This window comes from Natator depressus, chromosome 16 (genome assembly GCF_965152275.1).
Source record: "Natator depressus isolate rNatDep1 chromosome 16, rNatDep2.hap1, whole genome shotgun sequence".
Taxonomy (NCBI): domain Eukaryota; kingdom Metazoa; phylum Chordata; order Testudines; family Cheloniidae; genus Natator; species Natator depressus.
Window position 1 is genome coordinate 16,995,869 of NC_134249.1, and position 11,998 is coordinate 17,007,866.

General features: G+C 42.2%; 1 protein-coding gene across 1 annotated transcript in view; it reads right to left on the bottom strand.

Annotated features, from left to right (window-relative positions):
• Positions 1 to 11,298, bottom strand: part of DDX31 (DEAD-box helicase 31) — a 69,029-nt gene extending 57,731 nt beyond the window's left edge. Inside the window, exons 1-8 of the mRNA XM_074973366.1 lie at positions 11,000 to 11,298; positions 7,506 to 7,759; positions 6,413 to 6,488; positions 5,690 to 5,733; positions 5,150 to 5,220; positions 4,126 to 4,190; positions 2,713 to 2,757; positions 551 to 592 (exon numbers count right to left, since the gene is read on the bottom strand). Of these exons, the coding sequence (XP_074829467.1) occupies positions 551 to 592; positions 2,713 to 2,757; positions 4,126 to 4,190; positions 5,150 to 5,220; positions 5,690 to 5,733; positions 6,413 to 6,488; positions 7,506 to 7,759; positions 11,000 to 11,113 (711 nt within the window). The 5' untranslated portion in view covers positions 11,114 to 11,298. The remainder of the gene's footprint in view (positions 1 to 550; positions 593 to 2,712; positions 2,758 to 4,125; positions 4,191 to 5,149; positions 5,221 to 5,689; positions 5,734 to 6,412; positions 6,489 to 7,505; positions 7,760 to 10,999) is intronic.
• Positions 11,299 to 11,998: the final 700 nt, after the last annotated feature.

Sequence of the window (11,998 nt, forward strand, 5' to 3'; positions counted from 1 at the left end):
AAATTAAAAAAAAAAAAAAAAAAGTACCAACACAACACTTTGCAAGTCTCCAATTTCCGCACACATTCAAGTGGCCATCTGATTCCCTGAGGCCCATTTTACTACATCAGAGCCTTCTCTGTCTAACATCAGTCTGAGTCCAGTGGTATCTGTCCCGGTAAGAGTTCCCATTCAGAGCCATGGAAATTCTGAAGCAGTGGCAGGCATCTCTATAAACAAAACATTGCAACAAATCTATTTTTAATATCTACTACTCTTCTTTAACAAATATGTATTTAGCTCCCTAGGGTATTAGAAAGAATCACCACAGCAGTCACTGAATAGTTGAAAACATCCAATAGGGAAAATCAAGCTTAAATGTGCTCGGCTTTCCCTTGAACGTTAAAAACAAAGTGAACTGGTTTTATTCTGTACTTTAAGGGCCAGATATCCTGTTAGGTACGGAGTCCCCTCAACTCCCTGTTGCGCTTAGGGGAAGTGACGATGGTTAGCATCTCATAGCAAAAGGCTCGGGAAGGAGTGAAAAGGAAACAAAGAATGAAATCCTTACCTTCAGCAATTTCTGGACTGTATCAAAGCTCTGTAGGGCTAGCTGCAGATATCAACAGATGGAAAATAAAGTTTTATGGAAGTCTGACACATCTGTACTAGAAGGATAGTTTCACGCAATTTATATCAAATTTTGATTTTTCTGCAGACTCTTAAAAACTGGTGATGTATGTTGGTGATGAATTCTAAATATCTTTATTAAATAAAAAAATATACCCCACCCAGTATCCTATCAATTAAACAGTCAGCAAAAAGGAAGAAACCTCTATTTGCTTTGGACCTATACAAAAACAATGTCTTGTGCTCCCTCTGCTGGTTCAAATTAATAAACACTGTTCTCAGAGCTGTGCACATTTCCGTTGACATCTTCGGTGACGCTGATGCACAAGAAAGAAACTATCCAAGGCATTCTGGGTTTTCCTTCACTAAAACCAGTGTGGGATAATATGGAATGTCTTCCAGGAGAAAACTGTTAGAGAAAGGGAGTGTAAACCATGGGTTAAAACAGTGGACTGGCAGCCAGCACTTGTGGGTTGCATTCCCAGCACTGCCACTGACTCAGTGTGTGACCGAGGACATGCCATGTGACCTTTCTGCAACTTCATTTCCCCACCTGCAAAGTGGGGATAATATCTACCGAGCACACATTGCACATATATATGAGTGATGTTTATTTATGTGGGTAAAATGATTTGAATTCCTCTGACGAAACGTGGGCAAGTGCTAAATATTATTTATTTGCCAAACTTTCAAAGAGGCCATTACAAACCCTGGAAAGTAAAAATAATACCAACTGTAATCACAGACTAACTTTATAAATGTACTCAACAGCAACCCTTTAATCCATTTTATGAACATGCTTAGTATTTATGCAGCATCCTGGGGAAGCAGAACGTTTGCCACTGTAAAAAATTTAAATAGCTTCAGAGCCTTCTCCCTTCCCAGAATTGAGCTGAGATACTGCAATGCAGGTTGCATAAAACATTGTGCCCAAAACTAGTTACCTGTGATCAATTCTCCGCATGGAAGTTATTAGCGTTTGATATGGAAAACATTGATACTCTGCTCTGAAATTGCCTTTGTAAGGCAAATAAAATAAATCAAACAAGAGTTCAGAGAACAAACAAACTCCTGGTTTGCCATACATTCACTGATGGATTTGAAAAGGGGCTTTAAAAATCAACAGGAATGTCTGTATAAACCATTGCGTTTGCAGCACTGATTTTACTCACAAACTCTCCCTTCCCATGCTAGACAAATTTCTCCCTTCCTATGTATTAAGCCAAGGAGCTTTCAGTGTTGCCACCAATTCTTAAACACAAGGGGAAACTTGGATGTTTCTCCCCAGCTTACTTCTGTATGGCACTGAAGGCAAGCGAAAACATTTCATACTGACAGCAAATACTCTTACTGGAAGGGGAAGATTTGAGTGAAGGATTGGAAAGGAGAGAAGAGATGAACCACCAAACTGTCCCACTGGGCATCCCAAATCTCTCACTCTTAAATGCTTACTTTTTGTTAAATTAAAGATGACAGGGAGACTTTGATAGAAGGGAACACATGGGGTACAGAACTGAAATCAAGATTGGACTGCCTCTCTTTACAGTTCACCACTAACTGGTAAACATGCCAGCTGGTAGTATGGGATATCCTGGGAAGAAACATTTCCATGTGGGGGATTTGGAGACCATGTGGGCCAAAGATCACCACTGGTAGTTGTGAGCACAACTCCACTCCCTGCAATGGAGTTGCAAATGCTTATACCAGGAGTGAATTCGGCCAATAATTCCTCCTGGCAATGACATGAGCCACGAATCTCTACCTGAAAATCTACCCCTCAGCACTGGAATAAAATCAAGGATATCCCTAAAAGATCACAGAGCAAGAGCTAGTGCAAGCACTGCCATGCTGAAAGTTGTTATAATGTAACTTAGGATGGAAATTAGAGTGTACGGCAGGAGGCACTGAACTCCCCTGCAATTGAAATTTTTCATGTAAACTTCTCACTAGCTAAGACATCTCACGAGCACTCCTGAGCTTGCCAAGAGCCCAAACCTGCTCCTACTGGAATCAACGGTCAAGTACTCAGGGCCCGAGAAAGTAACAAGAACCACAACTCTAAAATGCCTGCATGAACCTTAGAAAAAAGGTGACTTAACTTACCTCTCTTGTTGGAACTAATATAAGTGCATAAGGCCCATCACTGCGCTGCAAATAGAAGAGACAGAGTACCATTGAGCAGAATGCACCATGAACTCAGAAAATCATAGAAGACAGAGGTGGCTATTCGCTTATAAAATCAATCCTACTGAGGTTCAAGGCAGGATTGTCCCCCTCACTGCGTTGCCCAGTCCAGTTTGAAATGACTCAAAGCAATGGAGATTCCATCACTTTCCTTAAGGCTTCTAGTGAATTTCTACTAGACGGCAGAGCTCCGTTAGGAAGTTGTTCCCTGATATTCAACCTACATTTGTTTTTGCACAGTGTCATTCCATTACTCCTACTTATAATCATAAACAAATATTTTTTCCTTCCCTGATGCTAACAGCCTTTAAATGTTAGTAAAGGATGGTCTTCTCTTTTTTGCACTGTGAAATCCAGCATGCTGATCATGTAGCTAAGATTTTATTATGTTACACACACCTGTTATATATGATCTATACAATTTCACATATTATTTCTTAGTCTGCAGAAATACACTAATATTTGATGCACAGAAACAATTAGACACACAAGAGACAGATAGTGACAACCCAGGCTGTTCTGCAATTATTTCAACCCATAAACAATTTCAGAACAAATCCCCCTTGTCACATCCTAAAGAGGCACAAAACAGGAGGACGGATCTGCAGCACCATCCCCTGGGTCAACATGATGATCTGAATGGGGAGAGGCTGTTGAAATATATGGAGGCCAGGATGTGAAGAGGAGAAAGCATACCAGGAACCTGCCTTTGCAAGTCTCTGGACCTCCACCCTAGTTCTGAGCCACTGCCATGCTCTGAAGCCAGCCTCCTGGCATGCACTGACCACTCCCACCAGGGTTTGAAAAAACATGGAGAGGGAGCTAATGCTGCTCCTAGAAGTGTCAAACTCCAAATGCTTTAAGTATGGCAACTCTTGATGGACTTGAGAGGGAACGTATAAGATAAAGCAGCTGTTCCCCGACTCTTCCCGCTTCAGGAACATGGAGCCAGGCTTTATTGCTGCAGAAAGGAAAGAGGTAGCTGTGCAGGAGTGGTGGAGGAAATCTGCCATGTAACCACCTTTCCCACTACACAGATATTTCCCTTCCCCTACTCCCCACCTTGAGATTTTGGCTCATTCATCCACCCTCTGTGCTACATTAAGTGTAGGGGAACATATAGCCCTTAATATTTTTCTTATATTGCTTTTATATTTACAGAGTACGAGGGTCATGTAGGCCAAATTCCAAAATGTCATAACTAAATAGGCAGAGAGATTGCTTAACCATCGTAACAGGAAGAGACACTACTGACCTCAGTGCACCAGCTGTAGTTTATTTTTATTGCTTTGAAAATAAAAAAGAGAGCACACTTATTTCTATGGTACATACCTGTATTTTTGACTTCATTCCCTGCAAGGACTGCACAAGGGGGATGCCATAGGCAAGAGTTTTACCTTAGTAAGAAAAACAACAAGCTGTTTATGTCATTTTAAAACTGGTAGAAATTGTAGATTTCAGTAGTGATGGGAAATCAAATTTAATTAATCGGAGGAAGGTTTAAAACAAACAAAAGGAGGTACTTCTTCACATAATGCACAGTCAACCTGTGGAACTCACTGCCATGGGATGCTGTGAAGGCCAAAAGTATAACTCGGTTCAAAAAAGAATTAGATAAGTTCATGGAGGATAGGTCCATCAATGGCTATTAGCCAAGGTGGTCAGGGACGCAACCCTGTGCTTCATGTGTCCCTAAAACTCCAACTGCCAGAAGCTGGGGTGGGACTGCAGGAGATGGGTCACTCAAAATTGCCCCACTCTGTTCATTCTCTCTAGAGCATCTGGCAATGGCCACCATCAGAAGACAGAAGACAGGGCTAGATGGACCTTTGGTCTGGTCCAGTATGGCCGTTCTTATGTTCTTAAGTGAATCATGAAAAAACAGAGATCCCACTACTCCTAAATTGAGGTCAGAGGCCAGAAACCTCAAATGGGAAGCTTGATGGGTCATGGGGTCAGACTGGGAGAAAAAATGTGGTGATACTCTTTCCAGCCCCACCTATGTGAATCGGCAAAATTTGATGCTGCTCACAAAAGACTGAGCAGGTATTCAAAATATGACACTGCGTGCAGCCTGGATCCACTGGTCCGCTTGAGCGTGGCTTCCTCTTTGGCCTTTGCTGGGCTCCTTGGGTTTGGGACTAGCTGGCAGATGCATGTCATGATTGAGATACACTGGTGGAGCTGCATGGAAGAAATCTGCACACCCCGTATCTACAGTGTGCCTGTCTCTAGCCAGTGTCGTTGGTCTGTCATTTTCACAAACTGTAACAGGTGAACGTAACGCTTAGTTTAAGTATACGTAATCCAAATGATATTGTGCCCGAGTAAGGAACACTATCAATTAAATACTGACCTGACCCTGTCTGGGACCTCACCAGTGCATCCTTGCCTTTTAGCAGCACAGGAATAGTTTGCTTCTGAACACTACGTAACAAAGAACACAAATTAAGAACACACAAACACCAAATCAGTCTCAAAGTATTAATAAAGATGTGAGGTTTTAAAACCCTTCAATTGTTTCAAAACCATGTACCTGGGTTTACACAACCTGGATGCTCTCCCAGTTATTGCTGAAAATTACTACACCAGAAATGGGGATTCGTGAAAATAGAGCAACAGAAAAATGTTATTTGTGCTAAATAGAAATAAGGATGATTTTCTGGTTAAAGCCCAAGAGCCAGGACTCCTGGGTTCCATTTCCAGCGCTACCAATGACTCTCTACATCAAGTTACTTTATGGCTTGCTTTTTGGAGGTGCGGCACACTCACAGCTCCCGTAGACTTTCACAGGAATTGTGGGGGCTTATGAATTAATTACGTTTGTAAAGTGCTTGGAGATCATCCAGTGAAAGGTGCTACAGAAGTGAAAAGTATTTTATACAGGTTAGTTTACCTGGTCATACTAGACAGCTTCAAGACAGTGGTTATTGTGGAAACCTAAAGGGATAAATACAGTGTTAAAAGGTTTTAATTCTATAGTACTCACTTTCATGACTTTTGCAATGCATGAGAGAGAGAAACCCCAAAGCATGGTATTCTCTCCCTCTCTCTGATCATTAGTCCAGGCAAGTGCTTGGAAAAGTTCACTGGTCCTACAAGTATTCCTGCTAGTCCCTCAAAATGTTATTAATCCTGACGGGTCATGACATGCTATCAAATCATGGCCTCAGAGTGATCCTCAACATATTTTGGTTGGCAACCCACATGAAACCATGGGAAGTGTTTGGATGCAGTGGGATCGGGTGCCAGCTGGGCCTGGTGTTAGCTGAGAAAGATGATCTGGGACTGGTGGGGGTATGGGCTACTGGTGTTGAAATGGCATCTGGATGTAGCGCTGATGTGGGTTGCTGATGTTGGATGGAGCACAGCTAAGGGTACTAATTGGGAGGTTGATGCAAAAGCTGCCCTCAGATGGCAACATCACTAGCGAACTAATCAGAGTCACCAGGAGCGGTTCCTACAGGGAGCATGTCTCACTTCACAGGGGGATATCCTCCAAAAGTTCATCTCCACGTATAAAAGCACAAACCCTCCCAAACAAAGACCCATTAAAAACAACTCAGTAAAACAGCCTTACACCACTACACAATGACCTTGTTGCCCGTCTAGCACTCACCAGATGGGGATGGAGGTCCAGCTGGCTGAACGAATCCGAAGTGAAAACTTTTTCCTGCACCTGTTTCACTCCACCTCTGCAAGTTAGGAGAAATAATCCAAAGCAACTTGAGACAGTTCCAAACACCCACAGGCTACAGGCCAGATTCATAGGAGAGTCAAGCTTGGGTTCCAATGCAAAAATCCCAGTGGCAGAAAGTCTGCCTGGAACAAGACATCTGCCTGGGGAAGGGACATGGTCAGGCCAGCATGGAATATGCTGATTCAGCACATCCCTAGGGCACCCTCTAGGGGAATCCCCCATTATTGGTGGAATCCTAATGTAATTTGCACCTTCTGGAGACAGCAAAAGTGAATCTGACCCCTTACTTAAAGCTGTTTTTCTTTACAGGGGCTCCCATTAAAGCTTCCTTTCACGATCCAGCACGACAACAGACAATGAAGGAAAACTACCTAGTCAGTACATTGTTAACAGCAGCTAGGGAACCTATTACAATACTCCAGCTCCTGAGGGCCTACCCCACCAAAGGGCATGGGATTCATAAAGGACCATCCAAGAAATAAAACAATTTAGAGCCAGGTTAAATCCATAGGGCAAACCAGGATGGTCTCCAGGCTACAGTGTTATAAATCTAGGGAGAGGTACAGTCTATTTGAGTGGTTTGAGACCACTCTCTGCCATGGGTCTTTTGAAAATACCAACCAACCCTAGGTCCAATTCTTCCATCTGCCACTTAATTCAATGACAAAACTCGTACTGACTTCAGCGGAAGCAGAATCAGGATTTTTGCCTTATTAGATCAGAGGCTCTCAGCATGGCGGTCACAACTACCCTGCCCTTCCTATTCTATTCAACATGGGTTCTTATACCTTCCCAGATTGTGAAATGGGAGAAGGCGCCTGGCTAGAACCAAGGTACATAGGTGGGGGATCCTGGTCTAGAAATGGCTGAAAACCACCATACTAGATGGATGATGAGACTGCAAGTACATAGCAATGGGGGGAAAAAGGGCAAAGCCTCATACTTTGTACATATAAGGGTGAGAAATCAATAGCATTTTAGTGGGGTGTGTGGGATTGTTTGTTTAAAATACCTGCGAATTTCTGGAATCTCAGGGTTGTTTTTAAACAGACAAGACGTCTTAATGAAAGGTCTGCTACTTAGGCTTTCATTCTGTCTGTCAGCCGAGTGCTTCTTTGGAGGAGATTTTGATGACAAATTTCCCTTCACGCAGATGTTAGCCTCCTTAGTGCATTTCTTGATTGGGGATACTGACAACTTGTGTTTCTGCTTTGAAGGTGCGCCTTCGTCTGCCCATTGGAGCTTCCTTTTCAGAGCTTTAGGTTGCTTCAGTGATAGCAAATAAACAGGATGGATTAATACATAAGGATTAACTATGCAATATTATACCCTTCCTAAGGCCCTAGAGAGTTGCATCTCTTCCTATTGGAACCTTCATGCCCACGTATAGAGAACAGAGTTTGATTTTGCAACTGGACCTGTTCACATTCTTCAGAGCAGAGACTATAATACAAATAGTAACAATCTAAATTCTTATTTTGGTGCCCAGTTTCTATAGTAACTGAACAGTACCCTCTTTAAAATATATATAATCCAAAGCATTGCTGTGCAAATCTCATGATCAAATTGAAGCCAGACCTCGACCCCTCGTCTTTCTTTCTCTCTTTCAGGGATGAATCCTCCTTGATTCTGACCTGTGCTTCCATCAGACTTCAGGAATTCTGATCTCTCTATTCCTGGCTCTATAGTGATCCTAATTTCTTTTGAAATTCCTTCTGCTTCCTCTTGGAAATGTTTTTGCTCGCCCCACATTCCTCTGTCAATACTGAGGCACACAATTAATTTAATTTTCTTCCATCGCTGAATGTCCTTCACCATCTCATGCATGTCCTACATCAGTCACGTTGTTTTGCTTACATACCTGAAAACTTTCTGAATCACCTTAACTCACTGAGCAAACCTCTATTCTTTCTCTACTTGTCCTTATATTTCCTCCTTATCCTCCACGTTCTGGATTTCATTCTGCAATCTTTCCAGCCTTCTCAGCACATGCCTTTCAAGCCCTTTATTATGTTCTGCCTTTCTTTCTTCAATTATATTGGCCTTTACAAAACAAACTCCTAGGGCATGCTCCTTATCTGGTGTAAATCAATGCAATGCTAGTGACATCAATGGAACTGTGTCAATTTACACCAGTTGAGGGTCTGGCCCTTATTTCGTAGATGGCTAACAGAAGTCTTGAGAAGACCGCACATCAATTTCTCTTTAAATATTTTTCATTATCCCTCCATGTCATTTCCCCCATTGATTTATCTTATTTAATCTTGTCCAACATCTTACACATTCGTCCAAAATGTGCTGAAATTCAAAGGGGGACTGTCAATGTAACACTTTTTTCTTAAAAAAGTTCCCCAATCAGGCAGTTAAGATGCCACCAAACGCACCCCTATGTGCCCCTTCTAATATCAGCATAACCTCCGTGCCCTCAAACACTTACATCACACACATTTTCATACTACTACTAATAATTTTAACACGTCTGCATCCGCTTAAAAACCATCATGCTCTCACAGTGGTTAAGAAGATATTGTCATTTGCTCATGATGTTAAACAACTTCTTTCAGAATTCTCTCCTCTACTGGGGAATAGCTTGCTAACTGAATCCTATAATTCCATTGATTATGCAATTTTAAAAAGTGCCTAAATCACTTAGGTACTTTTGAAAATTTACACAAAATTCAACAATCTTCAAATGACTCAAGAACAAATTATAAACTGAGAAAGCGGCAGCCTGTAGCCTGCTGAGAATCTTCCTAGCACCCAGAGTTCTAAAGGGATTAAGTTACAAAGAGGCTCACACGTGCCATTTTCAAAATCATGCCCATCAGATGATGTATTCTTTCACATCGACAGTCACAGCCAACGATCCTAATCCAAAAATCCGATCTACATGGGCAGACCTTTGCACTCACATAGAGACACACTGACTTCAATGGGACTCAGCATGGGTGCAAATTCCATCCATGGGGGTGGAAACCAACAGACTCCAAAGCACAAGATTTAGCGCTATAAATTTTCTTGGATGTTGATACTTGTGCACCCCTTCCAGCATTTAATTTATTGATCAAGACCTGTCCAAGGGAATCTCTTTGCAGACTACACGATTACTATATATATATACATACATATATATATATATATATAAAAACAATATTTATTATCATTTGTTAACTACGCTCAGTACTATTCAAGACAAATGAAGACTGCGGGTGCTGGTGGTGGCCTGTGATATACCAGAAGTCAAACGAGATGATCTGTGGTCCCCTCTGGCCTTAACCTCTATGACTATGACAAAGTCCCTACTCTGAAGAGTTCACAAACTAAGGTTCCAATCCGACAAAAACATGTGCATGTGCTTAGCTTCAACCCTGTGAACAGCCCCATTGAATTTAATGGGCCTAAGGCTCTGACCCTGCAATGAAGGACTTCTACGTCCGCACAGAGCCAAGTCAGTGGTGCTATGACCAGGCCCCTGTCCACACAGATCGATTGCAGGATCAAGGAAGCAGGACAAAATCCTTCAATTACATACATGTGTGGGCAGACCGCTGTGTCTGTGCAGAGCCCCACAATGATGTGCCCAGGCAGATCCAGCTGCAGCACTGGGGCCTAAAGAACAAATCCTGAGACCCTTACTCACTTGAATAGTCTTTCTTCACATCAGTAGCTGCACTAAAGACAATGGGAAGGTTTGAGTGAGTAAGCAGTGAGCATTGCAGGATCAGGCAGTTTTTATAAAGTTGGGGGCTTTTAAATTAGGCATAAGGGAAGCGTACTGGTTTGTGTTAGTGAGTCTCACCGAATCAAACAAATAATATAAAACTCTCCTTTGGACTGAGACCAAACATAGAAAGACTCAAGCCCAAAAGCGAAGTTTCTGACAAAGTTACAAGTGATTGAAAAAAAGAGATTCATCATGAAAGTCCATATGTAACCTTAACGACAGTGCAACCTCAATTATCCAAAAACACCAGGGAGACCAAAATCTTCGAGTAATCAGTGGAAGCTGAACCAGCAGGATCCTCTAAGATCAGAATTCGAAGTCTACTTCTGATGTCCTTTTCCCCCCAGACTGTAGACACCCAAATAGCTTCCTCAAAGCTAGTCAGCTCAGCAGAATTAAACAATGAAATACTGCTGAGACCGAGCACTGAAGTCCTACTGTATTTTGTTGAGCCACCTGGCCTTGGGAGAATTCGCATGTGATCCCTGATTCAAACCTCACTTATCTGAACCACCTCATTCCCAGAACCAAGATCCCATCATCCATACTAAAGTTGGAGGGATTCGGGGTGCAGTGGACCCAGTTACAGAGAAGTGAATTATAACTAATGCTTATTTCAAATCTTAAAAAAAAACAAAAAAAAACCAAGAGGGAATGACTTGCTGCAAATCACAAGCCATAGCAGTTTAGGTTTATAATATTGCATTTGAATTCTTTTCTGGAATAGTTTGATCAAAGTTTTTTTCTGTTTGTATCAGACTCGGATGAAGAACTAAACATACCCACTTGTCCTTCCCGGGCAATGGCTTGCGGCACCTCTTGTGTCCTGCAGAATGGTGGGACTCTGGGGAAGGCAGAGAACTCACGTTGAGAATCAATCCCTCATCTGCCTCCATGGTTTGATATACAGCTTTTGAAGGGGGCCTTTATCTGCAATAAAACCACAGCCCTGAAGCATATTACTCCACAGAGACACCCATGCGATTGCAGAGAACCAGAAGCTCCAAAGCAGAGTTCAACTTAGCAGCAGCCAGCTACACCGGACCCCACATGTGCTACCCACTCCCAGCTCAGCCCAGTGAGGGAGGACCCCAAACATAGCTGTCTTCCCAAGTCCCCTAAACAACAAATCGCAAACGCACTTTTCTGGACAGATTATTTCATTTTGAGCCAACCAGCTCAGGGTCTTACATTCTTACTGAGAGAGGAGGGATTTAATTTGAAGGGCAATGTTTAAAGTCTCTCTCTCTCTTTTGGGAGGAAAGATTTTTTTGCAGTACCAATGAGACATTTAAAATCTCACCGACTTGGGCTGCTCTCAAACTGGGGAAGAAATTGAAGAAGGAAGGCTCTTTTTTTTTTTGCAAAATAAATGATTGAGATTCTTAAAATGTCGCTTTTACATTTGTAGAGCAAAAATGCTTCTTTCCAAAGAAAGCAGCTTTAAAAATTACTCTACAATCCCTATTCCAAATCTTTGCCATTTCCCTATTTTATTCTTCCAAAATTCTCTCCCGATCCCGTGTATTTCAGGAGAATTAAAATGCATTTCACTGTCAATATCCATGTGTACAGATTTCAATATCCCCAGGACAATGGGTTGGCATACAGCGTAAGGCCACCAAGTATCTTTGGTGAGGATGGGCAGCAGGTCAGGTAGCTACACAGACGTAGTGGTTGCAGTAAGGGCTGTGAGCTTGCCAGGGGCTGAGGATCCAACTGTTACAAATCCTGCATAGTTTCCACAGGCAAAGCCTTTTAATTTGGATTTCACTTGGGTC